This window comes from Halichoeres trimaculatus, unplaced genomic scaffold, assembly GCF_033239565.1.
Source record: "Halichoeres trimaculatus isolate MK-OKI-2021-1 unplaced genomic scaffold, fHalTri1.1 fHalTri1_scaffold_10, whole genome shotgun sequence".
Classification (NCBI taxonomy): Eukaryota; Metazoa; Chordata; class Actinopteri; order Labriformes; family Labridae; genus Halichoeres; species Halichoeres trimaculatus.
In genome coordinates, this window is record NW_027437187.1 from 19769225 (window position 1) to 19789201 (window position 19977).

A 19977-nucleotide genomic window follows, 5' to 3' on the forward strand; every position below is an offset into this window, starting at 1 on the left:
TTCCAATCACAGGCAACAATTAATGTAGGATGTTCTCTGCACCGTAATTCTTCAAACATGTGTGCAAGCAAAATAATTCAAATGATTTCTAAAAGAAGAAAAGATGAGCTTTCTTGGCGAAACCTCTGACTCTTTTAAGATCAAATTAAAAAAAAAAAAGTCCATGTGGCTTGTATGATATTTGAGTGATAAAGGGTTAAGGTGAGTGCTTTACCTACTAAAAAACGACTTAAAACAACTAGAGAATTGGACAATATTCTCTATCAGGTTAGAGCCAATTAAAAAAGAAATACACCGTCTGCAAGGTGCCACAGCTTCAAAACTCACTGGCCAGACTTACCACAACTCCTGAAAGGAGACTGTAGGTTTTTTTGGTGACTTAGCTTTAAGTGATTTTTAAAGAAGAAAGTTAAATTTTATGGAGCACTTTAAGGCGTACCACTAACTAGAGTTCCTGACCCCAACCTATCCAAAGCCTGAGTGCAATCCAACGCTCATTTTAGTGTCAGGAGAATGGGCCCTTACTTTTAGGGCTCCTTAACTCTGAAACATACTGCAGACAAGGCTGAGCTGGATTATTTTTACTGTTTGATCTACAGTTTTTGTAAGTATTCATAATAGTTAAAATAGTCATTTAAATTCAGAAAATGGGAAATCACCCCGTGCCTCTCCCTCTTCTACACCATAGGGATTGTGAAAGCACTGGTCTCAGTAATGCGATAAATGACCCTCCTGGTGCTGGTACGAGTATAACATCTAGCACCCCTCGATCGTACCCCACCAGCCATGTTCACACATGTGTTATAACAGGCTTATGTGCTTAGCCTGTTACCTCGCCTAAATCCTACCATGGAGAGCTATCGCCAAACTTATTCATGGGTCAACAGAGTCGGGATACACATGCAAACGCACCACAGCAATTATTAAAACATCTCATGATTTCAGACCATAGCATGCCGCTGACGAGCTCTATCAGAAAAGACTGTGCAGAGTGATAAGATGACTGGGTACTGTTTAATTTAAGGATTTGAAATGCAGAAATAAGGAATGATCGGTGGCATTGTTTCCCATTTGCTTGCATAGGTGTTCAAAGACTGCAGCTATCTCTATATAATCAAGGCAGGAACAGCTGGAATGCTTTGGAGCGGTACATTCAAGTTTGTTTAAGAGCCCCGGGGTCCCTTTTCAGGTATGCCTTTTCATTAACTGATAAACACCAAGTTTGAGTTTCTGGATCAAATTCACTGTCAAGCCCTGGTCCCAAAAGGCAGAGCCAGTGAGACTTTTGCCGTATCTCATTGGCATCAGTATCAGCGACAGGGGGAAGTAACACAAAAGCAACACTTTGAGAGCAAGACCGAGAGTTAAAACAACCAGATAACAATCAAATAAACACACTGTCCCCCAGCCTCTTCAGGATCAACCTCAGCTGCATAAACACACACTCACATCGACAAACTTAAACATATGGCATCAGTCCAAATGCATTTGTGTGCTTGTGTATATGTCTGAGTGCGCCATGAGCGTGCACACTCTGCAGATTTGAACGCATGTGCATGTGCCCTCCGACAGGACAGCCCTGACCTCACCAGACAGACACTTTCAGATTGCTGTTGACTGAGAGGGGAGCTCTTCTTTGAAACAAAACACAGCTGAGTGCATTTCAGCTCAGAAACACCACACAGTAATGGAAGAAAATACCTTACATCACTCTACTTAATGGATAGACAGGTATATAGTGCTCTGAGCTAGAGCTAAATGAGTGTCTCTTCAATAATGAGCCATACAAAGTAAATAACAGAGGTTATTAGCATGTCTCAAGTGACTCCAAGCCCTGAGTTTGCATGTCTGGGGATTGGTGTGTGGGGGAGATACTCTGTCTCTTGTTCAAACTTGAATTTCTTCCAGCACTAGCCTCCTGTCACAGGGTGTGGAGAGTCCTGAGACTGCTGTAAACACTCCACAGTCTACCTAAACAAGCCTTCAAGAATAGTAAATGGACTGAACTGCTACATAACAAAGCGCTCCTCTTTATTTATCACACCAGACTCATTCTTGACCTTGTTTTTTCCACCTCTAAAACTGAGATTGCATTGTTAAGTATCCATTACTTGATCATTTATTTTATAGGTTGTGCTTGGCGAACCTTTCTAGGGGCTTTAGCCAGATTGTCAGGGTCCAGAAGGTAGATGTGATCCCTGGCTCCAAAAAGAAGACGACCCCTCTCTTCATCCAACAGCAGGGAGTGGGAGTGCAGGCCATCAGAAGGGCCTAAAAACACAGACAGACTGCCGGCTTGCAGCAGCTCTGGTCCAGAGGGAGAGGGAGAAAAAAGAGATTAATAAAGCCCTGCAGCACACATTTTCCTATCTTGTATTGAATTACACTTGTGCTGATAGCTTGGCAAGATTACCCTGTCAAAGTTATTTTTTTTCTAAGATCTTTTCATGACAAATCATAAAACAAGCATTGGGTTTCCTTTTGCAGAACAGGACATGTCTTGGCTCAGCTTGAAACCACCTAATCCTCTGTGGTTCAACACCTTCACTTCAGATCCTGATACAGGAGAGACACAGTAGCTAACAGTTTGACAGCACAGAATTTCAGTGTACGCCTTATCGGATATCGCTGTGGGGGTATTTCCAAAACTTCCTCATTGACCATGAAGATGTTATGGTTGAATTCTCTATTTTGTAGCAAGATGGCAAGATGATTGTACAAGGGCTGGTGGGATACATGTTAGTCACCATTTAGATGGTGGTAAAGTTTGCTGTTGACTTCTATATAATTGAAAGCAGTTCATAATTTGCAGAAATAGTTAAATTATATTGCTGCATCATGGGTTGGTAAACTTTGATCAATTTCACTTTCTATTTCAGGGAGCTGAACACCGCCTGCCTTTTTGGTTCAATATTGTGTCCTTGGTCTGGCTGATCTTGAGGAAATCTCCTCTGTCACCAGCTTCTTTTCTCTGCGCCAGTATAGCAACATGCCCTGGATAAACACAGGCTCAATACGGGGGAGTCCTGTGGGAGTCACTCTGAAAGGATTGACATTGTGATTACCCTCTTGGTGTGAAGGATTGGAGAGGTTACCAACCTTCAATATTTGAACTTCAAGGAGCCCTCCACACCACACAATCCTGCTTAATACCTCCTCCTATACACAGCCTCACACACACACACTTTTTGGGCCCCCACACATGCTCATATCTCCCACTCCTACACATACATCATGCTCCAAGCAGACTAAACCCTACAGAGAGATTAGGCCTGCTAGCCTTCAGCTAACGCTAATCTGTTCTGTAAACACGCCGCACTATGAGCCCATTCAAACAGCCTGTTTAGTTGTTGCTGCTTAGCATGGAGCTCTGCATCTTTCTGCAAACGGCTGAACTACTCTTGATTAGCCTCTCTGCTGGAGCTTGGAGGCTGGCTCATTCACACTTTTCTTTGAGTAAGACATCACAGTGCTGGCTTATTGCCAACAGGTTGAGACTTGACTGATGCAGTAAATCTAAAGTGTGATGCTTTAAAATCTACTTTCCAGTACTTCTAATCCAGGATGAGTAAGCTAATGCTACATCATCCACATCTGGCAGGTGTAGCAGGAAGAGTGGGAGCATTTAAGTATGAATAAGTCAAAATGATGATTGTACTCTGCATTTAAGTAATCTGAGGTGAGGTCACTGTCTCCCTGCTGCACGATCACAGCCTCAGTTTGACATTAAAATGCAGTGTGGTATGTTCTGATTGTGGTTTCAGATCACATTAAATGACATCACAGCCAGTTTAGCATGTTAAACAGGTAAATTCATGAGAAACTGATGACGATGCTGATACAGATTAAATTGCACAGTTCAGTTTGGGAGCTGTTTATAATCAACCCATGTAAAGTATCTTGATTAATAAACCACAGCCACAAAACTCTGAGGAGGATGAATGTTGTGTGATTTGATCTCTTTGGTTGCACATTAAGAATATAGTTCGATGGGAAGGTGCAGTATATCAAAACAACGAAGAAAGCCACTGTAAACACTCCACGCTACGTTCTTTTTGGCAGGAGGCTACATGTCTGTGTTTTGACTCTTAGTGGAACTTGAACTTGAGCCTTACGATTTGGTTTTTCAGAGGAAAATCTGCAAGTTTGGATCGGAGAAGAGTTGTTTGGAGGTGTTCGCTTCAGATTTCACTTTGATTGTTTCCCCTCTCAACTCATCGGAGCCCTCCTTTCACGGGAGGCCGATTAGATGTGATGTTTGCAGAGTGATCACTGCTGGCTGACTGGCGATACTTGTGAAGAGTGTGCACTGATGAGATGATGACATGATGTGTGCACTGAGTTGGAGGTGATTTTGCCTTTGATTGATTCTCTTGTGCTTCAGTCATTCAGTCGTAAAGGACCAAAAATGGACATTGTTCTGGTGTTTTAATTGGCGGTCCAAAAGAAACCAATGCATAGTCAGACACTTGTTCTCCTGAATGAACTCTAAAGTTTTGTCAGCCGTGCTCAGAGTCAAAGCCAAAAGACACACCCTAACAGCGAATAAAAAAATCTGCCCCAAATTTGTGACCTCATTAAAACGCAGTCATGTGTGAGATGATGTACTGCTTTGTTTGATCTGCTGGCAGGTTCGGAACCAACATAAAATGAGACAAACTGTAGAGCTAAGTACAAGCCTCTCTACAGCATAAACACAGTCCCTGGCAATCATTACTCCTGCAGCTACTTTCATGTATTTATTTTGGAAACCCAGGACATATACATGACATACGTCTATTTCCAGCCCTACCAGGATTTAGAAGGCTCTCACCAGAGGAGGGCTTTCAGAAGTAGGAGTCAAAGAGAGTTTACTTTTAGGTCACAGTGGGGATTCACTTTTATGAAGCAGGACTGAAGTTCATTTGTGTGGTTCCTTGCGCCTCATACATTGCATGAGGGATGGAGACTTTGAAGTAAAATTTGCACAGGAGTGTAGAACGGGTTTGAAAGGGAGCAATAATTTAGTTTCTCTCTGGTGACACAGAGCAAACAGACTGAGCAAATGCTAAAACCAAGAACATGGATGCACTACTCAGTGAAGTAACTGGTTACTGTATAAATAATAGCTTCACTGATAGTGTTCACTGTGTGTGGAATATGTAAAAGACACCACTGCATCCAAATGATTTTATTGAAACTGACTGCAGGTTTCTCTAACAGGATACTTCAATAAGAGGTTTAAGAGATTATCTTCTTTTTGCACGAAAATTGACCATTCTTATGCCCGTCCAACTAAATTTCTGAGTTGGCTAATGGATAAGTGAGTATGTCTCAAATCTCTCACTGTTCTCCCACTTTACAGCAATGTTTCAGAGACCATTTATTTTAACAGAGCAACTGAGACCGCTAATCCTTCTTTATTTTTCCTCTTGGCTGTGTGCACAAAACCGCAGGAGAAACAGAGACAAGTAGAGAAAAATGTTGCAGAGAAAGACAGATGATGTGGATGTATGAATGGTTTGAATATACTAACAGGGATTAGGAGAAGAAGATGTAGAGGAATCAGATGGGTCACAGTAGTCATATATCACATGCAACTGTAAATATAACCCCAGTAAGGGCAAGTGCACTGATGATGTATGCTGTCTGCCTGACATGAGAGTTTGAGAATGACTTAATTTTTCTCCTTGACACTCAGAACACCAACAGTAAAAATGTAGAAGTTATAAAGTAAGTGTGAAAATGTACCAGCCATTAAAAACAGAACTATTTCACCTCTTACCTCTGTGGCTGAGAGTGACCCTTGGGATACTTTGTTTGATGCTTGCTCCAAATGGGATGGTGGCCAACAACATCAGTCCCACTAATGGGACCCCTGGATGGGACAGTACCTTAATCCTCTTCCCTTTGGCACCATAATTTCTGGCAGACATGCAGCACTGAGTCCCAGCTTCATCCAGACTCTGACTATGAGAGTCTTCTCCCCTCATGGTGTGTGGACTGGTCTTGTTCTGTTTTCAGTCTGTCCTTCTCTGCTGACCCTGGAGGGAGACCCGAGAAGAGAGTTAAGCTAGGGAGGAGCAATCAAAGTGTGTGTGTGTGTGTGTGTGTGTGTGTGTGTGTGTGTGTGTGTGTGTGTGTGTGTGTGTGTGTGTGTGTGTGTGTGTGTGTGTGTGTGTGTGTGTGTGTTTCCAGTCTCATCTCACTTCACGCAGGATATGCTTACAGAGTTGTGTTAGGACTATTAGACTGTATCACCATAGAGCCCCAGAGGCATGTCTCCTCTCTTTACCCATCATACATCAGCTGTTGCCTGTCGCTGCCTTCTCTTTTGTATCGTCTTTAAATCTGTTTGCCCAAAACAAAGGTCAGGCTAACAAAGCCGTCTCATTCTCCTATCTTTCACCCTGCCATGCCCTCTTTCAGTTCCTCTCTCAGCTCTGTCGTCTTTTGACTGGGTTAACTCATTTAATTATTCATCTTATTGATACTCGCCAATAGTTTCTGAGTTGGCTGATGACCTTGTCAGCTCCTTCTTTATGTCCTGTAAAAAATAGACCATGTCCTGGTTAGGACTTCATAGTGTGTTAAAGAAGCTTGAAGCACAGACATTAATTCACACTCAGTGAAAAGTAAGCCGTATGAGGGGACAGTCATGGGAAAACTCACTGTTTCTTCTGTTATAAAGCAGGGAGAAATTGAGCAATGTGTGTTTATTAGTCACGGGACACACTGGGTTCTTTCCAGTGCCAGAACTTAAACATTTCAACATTAGCTACTTGCACAAACTAATTCTTCATCAGAATTGTATTTGAATTCCACTATGATCACACTACTCTCCAAAAACAGTGTAATACTGGTGTCCCAGAGTGTGATTTTACATTAAGCATGAGAGGCACAGCATGTATACACACAGTGGGAGCTCCATTTAAGCACACACTCAGACATGCAGAAACACAGCGATGTCCTGCTGGCTCCTTTACTGCCTCTAACAGAAGATCAGAGGTGCAACAACTTCACCCCACCATTGCACCTCTGTGTGCTAAACACGGTGCAAATCTCCTTCTCTGCACTGGTGAAATATAAGAGCCTAATATAGACTTGCTAATATGATGACGTTGAAAAGTTGTCTATTAAATTAAATGTGTGCTTGAGCTAAAATAAGTGTAACTTTTTTTAAAAGCTGATGATTTTTAATAAGCTTGCACCTTTACAAATGTCTCACTTCTTTATGGCAGTTGCAGGGGGTTTTGTGGGTTTTGTGTTACGTTCAGTATTTTTGATATTTCAGTGTTTCTGCTTGAAGGAAGAAACCAATGGTTTAAATTTATGCAACTCCTTTCTGATTACTTTATTAAAAGTTTGTTGCCATGTTTACCCAAATAAAATCTGGTTAACAAGCAATACATACCAGTGGTTCAGTGAACTTTACTTTTGTGTCATTTTGACTCTACATAATTGTTGTACATCATCCAACCTAAGACCTTTCCAAATGAGTTTCAATAGAGATTATACACGAGTAATTCTGCACTTTTTCAGCTTTTCATTCGGTTACCAGCTGACCATCTGATTGATAAAGAAATCTATAATTTTGCCTCTCCTCTAAAAGACCAGATTGCTATATCTGACTTATTATTTTCCTACCACTTCTCTCTGATAACACACATCAACTCGTCTTTTGACAACATAAACAGTGTCAACCTAGATTAATTGATCCAGTGTACCACACACAGTCACTTCTCCCTAACGCTGGAAAAAATGATGTCTAGAGCAGTTGAATCTACAAACAAGGGGACACACTATCATGATTTTGTATGCATATTCACAACACCGTAGGTAGGAAACCATATGAGATGGCATTCAGAACAAAAATATCAATCAGAATATGAATAAACTCTTTGTATGGCGCGTCTCAATAAAAAATGCACATTAGCAGACAGTTATAAGCAATAGATGTACAATTTATATCAGCTTATTTGTTGAATCTGTCCAGTCTTGTCATCCAAATTTAAAGATTGAGCTCATGACTGAGAATCTGGGCAGAGTGGCACCCATCCAAACATTCTGGAGCTTCAAACCAGAGAGGATTAGGCCCTGATAAACAGACTTCTGTTTATCTGAGAAGACAAATTGAGGCACCTTCACACCTTCAGGGTTAGAAATACAGATATAGAGCTGTGAGTGATGGATGAGCAATCGGCAAAGAGGGTGAGGAAGTGTGAAGCTTTAAATCTGTGCAGTCTTTGCACACACCAGAGATAGCACCGATGGTTGGATTCATCTTCACCACACTTTCTTCAGGGGGGCATTGACATGATTTCACCCCTTTGAGTGGTGTTCAAGTAATGTATCTGCCTTTACTGCGAGAGTGCCCACATCTATCAGGAGTACAGATCCATGCAGCACGCCAAACAAAGGAGAAGAAAAGGAGCATTAAAACTTCCATCTGGTGAGAAAAGGATGACAACAGCAGATTGTCACACAGGAAAAGAGATAATAGGTGTTGCTAGTAGGTCAATACCACAGAAAGAGTGGTTAATAGAGATGTGAAGAGAGATAAAGCAAAAAGGGAGAGAAAGAGGGAGAGAGGGAGTGGGAGGTGTAAAAGAGGAGAAACAGACAGCTTGTGCCATGTGGGTTAAGCTAACACCCTCGTTTCCTGACGGCTAGAGTCCCTGTTGTCTTTGGCAGCATGGCCGGCACACGGTGCAGGGGGTGATGGGAAACAATCTTGATGGTGATGGTGACAGATTTAAAGCTGGCAGCAGATACGGCGCTTCTGGCTTCTGATCTCCTCCATAAAGGATCTCGTATATGTCAGCTTGTCAAAAATACTGCCTTGTTTAAGTTTGAAGTTAACATCAAAGGAAATCAGTGAAATTCAAGAATAAAAAAACAACACATAAAGATGATGCACAAAAATAAATAAATAAAGGAACTTTTAAATGACACGATACCCCCTTTGGAAGTTATCAGTAGAGATAAAGACGGAGCAGATGGTGAAGAAGTGCTCCGGCCATGGGCATTCACACACAGAGGCCACCCCTAATGAGGCATTTAGCAGCACCCAGGTGTCCTGCAGAGCACTCTATTATCAAACTCTCCATCTCCACAGGACAGAGTGCATTAGAGCGGTTATTTGTCTATATTCCCTGGCCACAGGCACTGACCTGGCAGAGCAACATAGGTAATTGTTTCTAACTCTTGAAACATTTGTTTGTCTTGGCTGCAGTCAATCATCTGTTTTTCACATTGCATTAAAGCAAGCATGTAACTCCCCTGTGAGGCTGCGAGAGTTCATGTCTCACAGGAAAAGTAGAGGACTGCCACACTGTTTGTGTTTTCACTGCATACAAACTATAAAGAATATGAAAGGAGCATTAAATCTTAAGTTGTTCTAGTGGCTATAACTCATGTTAAAGATGGCAGTAAAGAAGGAAACACGGCACTTCTCAAACACAGAAAAGCACCACTCTTTTATAATTTGTCATTTTTTTTTACAGTGAATGTTTTCAAAGAAAGAACATTTTATTTCATTTTTATGAATACATCAAAAAAAATCCTGTCAGCTCTGTGTCCACAGGCTACTAATAAAAGAGATATTGTTGATCCAACGGGTCCAACACTAATATATCTTCTAACTCCTGTCTGAACCATTTAGCTCCAACAATGTTAACATGACATATTTAGTACACATCTAACCGTGTTTAACTGCACCCTGGGAGTAAACTGAATGTAGTGAATATGAAACATGTGATCCCTGTAGGGATAAAAGATAGTTCTGGACTCAGATCAAAAACCTCAACCCATGTGTGCTCAAGTTTTTTGGCATCTTAAAAAGCACCACTGCTTCTGTTTTTTTCTTTTATTCCTTCACTCAGGTTATAAGGTAAACATTAAGACAGCAAGCTGGGCTTCACTTTGGAGAGAAGCTCCCTATATCACCCAACCTTATCTGAGGGAAACACACACAGCATGTGTTCCTCTGGGAAAATAACATAACAGATGTTAAATGAAAGGGAAATTAAAGCCAAAGTATCACTTTACCTACAAGATGTTGATAAATATGGTGAAGTGCTTTGGTTGAAAGGTTAAATTGAAATCACTTTTAAATAAGGAACGTCTGCATTGTACAAAACATGTTAGGTAAGGATACCTGATACCTCCTATGGACTAGAACATTTGATCCCCTGCCATTAGGAAAGTCTGTATATCCTGCAGCAATCCCCCTTTAATAAATCCTATAAATTCAGTCTCCAAAGTCAGTCTGTTACACTCACTCACACAACTTCACAACACTGTGGTTCTGACAGTAAACCCCACTGCCCTAGTTAGAGGGATTAGGTGAGGTTTTCCCTCCATGCAAACCATTTACAACCAGTCATTTGAATCACATAAACAAATTCACAACAGCCCAACAAAACTGCAGCAGATTTCTCATGAAATCACGTTTTGCTTTTAAACTCCTTCATGGGAAATCAATGAATGGGATGAGACAACATTCCAGTTGAATTCCTTCCGTTTGGGAAGTATAGAGTACGTCTTTAGGGAAAACCCAAAGGAGATGGATAAAATTCCAGCCCTGAGGTCCTGTCTGTCCACGTTTTGTCCCTCCCTACACTGTTATCTGAAAACACTGGTGAAAGAATACTTAGGGCAACTGCTGGTATGGTAACAAGATACACCAGAGACAGACACTAGACAAATGAAGTCCTTCTGCCTCTTCCTCTATCCCACTTTTCTTGGCACAGATGGCTGTTCCCAAATTAGTCTCGTTTTATTTGCGGTTTCTGCCTGTTAGAAGGAAGCCCTCCCTTTTCACTGTTACCAAAAACTTGCCACTTTATGGAGTATTTGTTAACCTCTGCAGATAAAACTACGATTGGAATAATCTCAGAGACTCTATATGCAAAGTGTGGCAAGCAAACTATTGATTTTGCACTGTATACTGTGTATAAAATGGACAATTAAGTGACTAAGCTCATACTGTTGGTTGTGCCTTTGTTTAAAACCTGTCCTTTTATTATGCCATGTGTTACTTCCTGTTTCATTTTGTATTCTGGTGTGTTTTTATGCTATCAGTTTTATTTGCCTCCATTGTTCTGTTTCCCACCTTTTTAGGACTACACCTGTGCCTCCTTTGTCATTAGCCTGCCCTGTGTTTCACCAGTACTCTGCCAGATCACCATTGTTGTCCTTGCATGTTCCTGCTGTCAAGCCTTATGCACCTGGGTTTGCTTGCCTGTTTTATGACTACTTGGACTGGATTGTGGATCTTGGATTTTTTAAATGGACTCTTTGATTTTTTTGGCCTTTATCTTAACTTTCTGTGTCTGGGGTTTTCCTCTGCATCTGATTCCCTGTTTTTGCCTTAAAATTGTCACATGTCCACTGCTCCACTGCTGCCCCATGCTGCAAAGAGTAGCTGTGAAAATTAGGTGAAGTTTCACTTGATCTGCAGTTTTTCAATGGAGAGAGTAGCAACGGAAAAACAACAAGGTGGAAACAAAGAGGAGCGGCTATTCAAAACCAAGAAGCATCCATGTAACTGAGTCCGCAATGCATAAAACAAGCAGATCACTCTGTAGATAAGGGACAGCAAAACAAGTATCTCTATAGGTGCTGAACAGGTCATGACCGGGGTTGGGTATCAAGAACTGGCTCAAATTTCAGATCTGTGCATTCAATAAGACGTCAGCTTGGTTTTCAATTTCGGACAGCAACATAAATCTTTTTAAGATCAAACCTAAGTGAGGATTTTTCATCCCACCTCATTGCCTAATCCAGCTGCACTAACATCACAATTGGCATTTGTGATTCATGATGTCAGCGTAAAGCAAACCATGTAAATTTGGCCAAACTTTACTTAAAATGATAATGACAAAGTGTAAAAAAAAATCATGCCAGTGAAGAAGCACATCTTTGTGACAAAGCACTCACTTCATATGGCAGTCTTCTGTTCACAACAACGCTCCTGCCACAACTGGCAGTGGCAGCTTTAGTGACATTTGTCTCACTGAAGTACAAAACACTACAGAGCTCACATTCACATTCTATTCAGGTTACATCCTGTTTATAAATAGTTCAAATGTACTTTTTTAAGATACAGAGTGTCACCTGAACTCATAAGAAAGAGTAATGTTTATTCTGATGCATTAAGAAAAAAGAAAAACCCTCATCTAAGTTCACGCTTCACTTTTGAGCTCCAAAATGTCCCCCAAACAAGGAAAGGCTCTCGAAATATTTGTAATTTATTTTTGCCCTAAGAAAGTTAAAAATTGATTTGAACCAAAAGAACTGGAATCAGATTCAAAATCAGAATCAAAATCAGAACCAAGATTAATAAAATGGAAATACTACCCAACCCTGCATGCAGCTCTGATGTGCATGCATGTCATCATGCATGGGCACACACCATCCCTCTGCAGGCAGATGAGAGCAAGAGGGTATGGAGACAGTGAGTGACAGTTTTAAGTGCTCTCACTTGTCTCTTGATGGCCTGAGGACTTAGGGGTTCACCCAACTATGCTATGTAAAATCTCCTCTCAAGAGCATAAAAGTTTACTAAAGTCATGGAAAATACGCTCTATTGTTCTTCCTCAGCCCTGTGAAGGATTTAGTAATGTGGTTACCTCTACACTGGCTCAAACACAGTTCAGTGCAGATGGAGGAAACACAGAGGCCACAGAGCTGCAGGGCAGGCCAACCCAGCCAAGCTGTCTGTCTGCAAGTCATTGGCACCTAGCTGTTGTAGACTCTCTAAACACACTCACATCAGCACTGCAGAGAAGGTGGCCAAGCTGCTTTGTCTGTCTGCTCTAACGGATTCAGGCAAAATGACCATAAAAGGCTAGGTTAGTGTGCAGCATGGCTACAAGTATGTTTTAATAACACTTTCCACCCAAATCCCGTTGAGTTTTGAGAAAGTGCTCTTTCAGTTTTTAGTTTTCATCACCGTCCAGAAAAGAGCCTCAGCATGAACTGTGCTACACTGCCTCAGAGAGCAGGATCGGTGCTGTAGGCCACTGAAAACACAGCTGAATATTGATGCTGTGTGCGTCAACATGCCATAAAGACCATGAGGGAATCAGAACACCCAGGAGCCTCAAGGTTAGCTCTTTATAGTTGAAGTAAGGGATACAGTAAACAAAGTAAGCCACACATCCTTCTTAACCCTTCAATGAGTCTCTCATTGTATGTAATTATCAAATACAGAGCCAGAGACATGAGATTAAGATAAAGTTTCATCTTTGAAAACATGTCATCACTCAAAAGGTGTCCTAAAGGTCTACTAAGCTCTCAAAATACAGCTCTCAGGGCTTCGATTTCAGCAGCTGCATCTGCTGTAAATCTGTGACTGCTTGTGTTTATGCAGCAGCCTGCATTCAGCACACCAGGCAGACACCACCTAGTGACCCGCTAATTTAACAGAAAAGAAAAAAAAAATTGTATGACTTGTTCCTTTGTGGTGCAAAACAAAAAACCAAACGACGCAATCTTCAATTCTCTCTCAACACTCCCTCAACCAAACTTCTTTGTAGGGCGCTCCATAAACCTTTAGAAGTGTGTTTTTGAGACTATTTGGCTGAACATGGAGAAGAAATAGAAAGGCTACACTAGAAAAGAAAGCATCTTTTGTTGGAGAAAAAAAAAAAGAGAAAAAGGAAAGAAAGAAATAGTCGGATAGAAGAAAAAAAATTATCTCTAAACTTGTTAATTGTACTGTATCAAAAAAGCATGTGAATGTTCAGATCAGGAATAAGACGTTGGAGAAGAGCCTAATAACATCCAGTCTGATAGTACTGGAAGCTCATAAGTTAAACATTCTATGTTCAAACATCTCCACCATAAATAAAAACTTTCAGAAGTTTGAAATTAAGAGTTAATGTGGCTCAGTAATCAGCTGCATTAAATGAAAACATTAATTCTTTCTTAATATGCTTATGTTCATTAAAAAGCCATTATCCCATTCATGTTTGCATAACTGAGAAGCACATAACTGCTCTAACAGCATTGTTAGAGGAAGATTGTTTATTGTTACATTGTTCTAGTTTTTCGAAAGGATTAGCCTACATGCCAATCATAAGTTAGGGGAATTCTCTATGGGATCAGAGAATCTTTCAAGAATTCATTATATTGTGGGAAAAGTTAGAAAGTTGCAATGCTTTCAGCAGAGTTTACACAAGTCTACACTCTTGAGCAATGTGAGAGAAAACACTGCTTTCAAAGAGTTGAATTATAAAGAAAATATTGTTTAGTTAGTAAGAAAAACAACATATACAGGTTAGCTGGGGAAATAAGTCCATAAAGATCAAATTTCTCACTAAAGTAACTGCAACAGGCTGGTGAACATCATAGCCTCGTTAAGCCCAATCACACTTATAAAACGCGTTTAAGGCAGTGAAACTGCACTACAGCAAACGGTGAATAAACTCAAAGTATTCTCCGCTGCAGCTTCCGGGAAGGTGTTCAGTTTAAATGAAGTTATAAATATCTTTACTATCTCGCGGTCGCTTTTTCAGCATGTCATCCTACCTGTGCATCCAGCTGTCCTCTCACGCACACATGGAGCCGCTGCGTCACTCTCTCTAATTGGCTGACTCACAGAGAAAAGGCACCAAAAGTGTGACTCTCGTCCCGACCAAACGTAAAGTGAATGGATACACAGAATTCCTCTCCAGAATAACACTTCCACTCTCCTTAATTGTAGTTCAACGCACACTGGCGCTCTTGAACTCTTGGTGCACTCAGCGTGTGTGTGGGTGTGTGTGCTGGATGGCTGCTTCCTCTGTGGCAGTTCACTCCGGGAAAGACAGACAGTAAACTCCCAATTACACTGCTGGAGGGGAGGGGCCCTCAGCATCTGTACCACTGCCAGGGCGGACGAAGCAGTCAGTCGCTGTGCTTACTGCCAAACAATTCATGATAACCCTTTAATTTTAGCAACTCTGTGTGATTGAATGGTGCAGCCAGGATGCTGAATGCCTCAAGCGAATGTACGTCCTCTTGCACAAACTTTGAATAACTTTAAATCAATCATCAAAGCAATTTTATAACTGGTTTCGAATGGATGATGAACCCCACATATCCTGCAAAAGCTTTTTTTTTTTTTTTTTTTTTTTTAATTCCAGCAAGTGGATAATCAAAAATAAACATATGGATTTCTTTTTTGTTTGTTTGTTTTGTTTTTTAAATAAAAAAGATATTCGTACTGACATATTTTATTTTGCAGTCTAGCTGGGGAGTTGATTATAGCAGAGGCAAAAAGAATGAAGGATTGGTTTGTTTGTTTGTTTTTTCCAAACTTTTGCACTTCAGTAAAGGGGGGGGGGGGTTAAAATCACAGGGACACAGTGGAAATTTTGCCAAAAAAGTCAGTTTATTTGGAAAAACAAAGTCATAAATCTGTCAAAAATGACAATAAAACTGAAAGAAAGAAAGAAAGAAAGAAAGAAAGAAAGAAAGAAAGAAAGAAAGAAGACCTTTATTTGAAAAATGTCACTACCATATATATCATTTATATATTACGAGTTATAAATGGCCTATGTTGAAAAACAATTTGATGTTTTGCTGGGTCTCAAATACACATTTAACTGTTTCCAAGGTTACTTTGTTAAATCACAAAACATATGTCTGATGACTCTTAGCTAACTATAGACAGTAACACACTAGCTAGCTGGTGTTGTGTACAGTTGCTTTTTTGCACATATGTAATCTGTGAGCTATCAGCTGACAGGGTTGCCACTAAGAGCAGTCGATGTGCTGTGGGCTGAGACTGACTTCCTGGCCTGTCTAAATAAAGGCTATGCTCTAAAAATATTAACACCTGCTCTAAACAATGCTGCTCACACATAGCACCCTCAGCGGCTCCCTGGAAACTTCTACAACATGATGGTGGAGGATTATCCACAGTCTAGCAAAACATCATGAAATATGGCAGGAGGCACAGACAAAGAGCCTTGCACAACTTAGTTCTAGTAGACTGGATTAACTGAAATGGATTGGAGCATGAAAATATGTTATACCTCTTAAACAATCTCATGTGTTCAGCATTTTTGAGCATGTCCAGTCAAGGCCTGTACTGACTTATGAGCCGACGTTGGTTCCTCAGGCGTCGGTGAGAGGAATGAACCAGCTGCTGTATTTGGATTGAGGCAGCAGATCCTGCTGGGTGGGATGCCTGGGCCGCGTGTCTTTTCAAGAAAGAGCGTGCGGTCCAAATCCCCCGCTTGATTTTGAAGTAAACATGGATTTCTTTGGCACTTTCCTACATGCACACTCAGACATGAGTCAGTCCAAATCCACAGTGTTTTATTTTCTTTATAGTGGGGTTAGAGCCAAGTGCATGCAGAGGTCAAATTCAGATGAGGTGAGAGCTCTAATGTTGGAGAGGGAAAAGAGAGTTTCAGTTTGCGAGAGAAGATGGAATCTGTTTGTTATTGCCCTTTGGTGGTAATTAACCTATTCCCGCTCTGGCTTTGGGTGTGTATCTTCAGTGGGATTCGCTGGATCAGATCACAAGTTGACAGGTTAGAAAGTATCCTCCCTTGCTTTCAGGGTGTGTGCTTCCTGAGAGCTGCAGACAAATCTGACAAATTTTGTTAGTGATACGGGACAAAGGCTTTGAGTTTAAGAGAAACAGTTTTACAGCTTAGGCTTGATTAAAAACAGAGTCTAAGTATTTTTGCTTTTGCTGCTTTACAATTTAGGAAGAAACAGGAAGTAGGCTGGTGGGTAAAAAGTGTTTCCTGCAGTGGCGTTTTCTCCCGGAGGCCAAGGGAAGCCATGCTTCCTCTCTTTTTTTAAACTGTAGCTGTGATTTAATGAAAATATTCCTTTTTAACAGTTTCAATACTTCTTCTGTGTTTTGTCACCGTCATCTCTTCCTTACCCCTCTCCTCTAGTTATTGAGCATTTTACAATGTTTAAAACAGCACCCTCGTAAATGTTCTGTGGCGAATGCGTGGTGAAAATACGATACTGCACGCTGTTGTCCGCATGGAAGCCAAGCAGAGTTGGCATCCCTTGATGAAAAAAAACAAGAATGATTAACCAATCAGATGAGGCCGTGGTCATGACACTGCTCATCTGTGATTGACCAAGACTGTGCCAAGGGAAGCCACCCCGTCTTTGGCTTCAAACCAATCAAATCACAGTATCGTCATCCTCGAGCCACTGAATGAAATCAGGGAGGTTAGCACATTAGCAGTGTGCATGAAGCGGCCGGTTGTGTGTTTAAGTGGGCGGTTGAATTAATTAATACGATGTTTAAGCTAAGTCAAGAGGACAATGTACGTGTGTGAATGAGTGAGTGAGGGTGGGAGAGCTAAAGGGCGTGTGTCGGTGTTCAAAGTAAGTAAAACGAGCGCTCTCTGGGCACTCTAACAGGTCCGTTACATGAAATAGCGATACAAACTACAACATAGCCTTTTATGTACCCCACTCCCTAAAAAAAATACAGATAACAGGCTTTGTCTCACTTGGCTTCCTCAAAAAAAATTTTCCACGCCACGCCACTGGTTTCCTGTTGGATTCATAGCTGGGATATTGCAGTTAGTTATCACCATCTTGGCCTGGTAGCCATGACAATATCTCCAGAAGGCTCAGATGAAGTATGCAGGGGTTTGTGGCCACTTATGGTGTAAAGGACTTGACATTTCTCAGATAATTGTAGTGACAAATGAAAAAATCTATGTTTCGGTTCAAAAGGTTTCTTGGCAATGTTCCCAGAACATCTGCCAAAATCTACCCAAAATCTTAAGCAAAGTCTAATAACAGCCCAGTAAGGGGTCCATCCTAGTTAATCAAGTTAGTCAGGTATAGTTAATTGAGAGCTGGGCAATGGGCGAAAGTGTTAATCATTTCTCATTTACATTCCTTCAAAAGACATCTGCCAGAAACAAATGTGCACCTAAGCTTTCAGTGAAATGTGCAGCAAACTACAGCAAAATTTGTTATTATGATTTGGTTTCATTTTATTTTCAGGATTACAGAAATGAGACTTAAGTAGCACATAAACATACTTTACATGCATGCATTGCATATATAGTTATATTTATGTTATGTCTTTTGTGCTTTCCTATCTCAACCCCCAGTGAGTGAATGGAGAGGATTTGGCAATGCGGGACATGATAAAGAAAACCAAAGAATTGCCCCTTAATCCCCACTCATTCCTGTAATGCCATTATCCAGGTGATTCCCCATTTAGAAGGATCAACCACTCACTATGGTTGAGGTGGAAAGCTGAGGACAAAGCAAGATCTACAGCTAAGTGGATTTTAGAGGTATATATCATCATGCTAAGTGTGTATTATTCCCCAACTGAAGTTTTTTTTTTAGATAAACAGAAGATAGTGTTCATCTGAGGAGGAAGTGGATTTTTTATATGCAGTCGCACAGCAGAGTTAAAGTGAATACTGTATATGCTCTTCAAGGATGTACAGTCTTCTGTCGTTCGAAGGGATTATCTCTTGAAGGATTGGAAACACTTGCACTTGTGTATTATGTGTTTGGATTGTGTTGGGTTTGAAAGTGTCCTATAAATCAGTTCACAGTTTGTGGTCTGCATTCCCTCTCTCATTTTCATTCGGTTTGGCTAAAGCATTTGGCAGTTGGTAAAACAATGGAGGCTGAGTTATAGGGACATGAGGCGAGAGAGCAGAAATTCATATAAACTTGGGCATTAATGTTCCATTAGTAGATTCTCAAACTCCGGTTGTTTAAGGAAAGAAATAGCCTTTCTTGCATGCATGTGGTATTCCTTTGAGAGAGGTTGTTGTGCTCAATCGCACTAATGGCAGAATGCAGTGCAATCTGTGAGTAATTTCTTATAGTAATCGTGAAAATCTCCAGTGAGAGGGCAGGCAGCCAGGCCTGGTCACCCAGGGCGCCACTTCTTGGAGCACACACACACACACACACACACACACACACACACACACACACACACACACACACACACACACACACACACAGAGACATACACTGATGGAGGCCTTTTAGCAGTAATGCCAGTAGAGTTGTACTGAGTAGCTAATCTCGATCACTGGCTGCCACCAGGCTCGTAGTGCTCTTAAACAACTGGAGCAGAGCTAATTATTAGTGGTTGTTACTTATCAATAATAAGGGATAAGTGTCATTAATTAGATCTCAATGAGACATGTCAACAGAGATAGAAGGAGTTAAGAATAGTGCATTAGGCGTCAATGCATACATAGCATGTTTGCCACATATTCATTTAAATAACGATCCAACGCGTGGATGATGTGAAGCTGTAAATGATAAACAAAGTTATTGTCTGTTCTGGATCTTCATGCCAGTGCTGATCTGAATCAAACTGATCATTCAGCTTTCATCATACATATCAACCTCTGTGTATCCCCTCCAATTGCTGAGACTTTGTGTATTAAGTCTACCTTGGAAAAATAAACCTATAAGGATAACAGCAGCCAAATCTTTGCCTAGTTTTGATCAGACTGGTACTTCAGAATCACCCAGACTACTACCAGAGCAACTGTTGCCAGACTCCTATTTGTCTTACAGATTATAATTCAGAAATATACAAAACATAAAGATCATTGGTCATAAGGTAAACTAAGCCGTGCAATATTTGGGCTGCAGTGCAGTTCCAGTTAAATCAGGGAACTTAATGGAGTGAAATCGAGCTGATACACTACGATGCTGTACGATATGTTATGATCAAACAGCAACCTAAGTTCTAAGAATATGAGACAACGTGGAAGTGCTAAAATCTGCTGTTTCTCAAGTGTTCACTCGAGGCTAACACTGGAAGTACTGGAAGTCACATTCACACCAAGCCAAAAAAGCTATTTTCAAAGCAGAAATTAACCTATTTACAGCCTGGTTAAAAAAAACACTAATTTCACTATCAGCACCCACTGTACGGGGGGTGAAGTTTTTTCTAACTCGGCCGTTCAGAGGATATTAAGATCCCGAGCCCCCCCGATAAGAGGCACAGCTGAGGGTCACAGGCGC

The 19977-nt window shown here is 41.0% G+C and overlaps 1 protein-coding gene across 1 annotated transcript in view; it reads right to left on the reverse strand.

The window, feature by feature from the left end:
* The window catches only part of sema3d (sema domain, immunoglobulin domain (Ig), short basic domain, secreted, (semaphorin) 3D), a 31667-nt gene extending 16892 nt beyond the window's left edge, over positions 1-14775 (reverse strand). Inside the window, exons 1-3 of the mRNA XM_074677578.1 lie at positions 14518-14775; positions 5765-6023; positions 2147-2307 (exon numbers count right to left, since the gene is read on the reverse strand). Coding sequence (XP_074533679.1) covers positions 2147-2307; positions 5765-5972 — 369 coding nt within the window. The 5' untranslated portion in view covers positions 5973-6023; positions 14518-14775. The remainder of the gene's footprint in view (positions 1-2146; positions 2308-5764; positions 6024-14517) is intronic.
* Positions 14776-19977: the final 5202 nt, after the last annotated feature.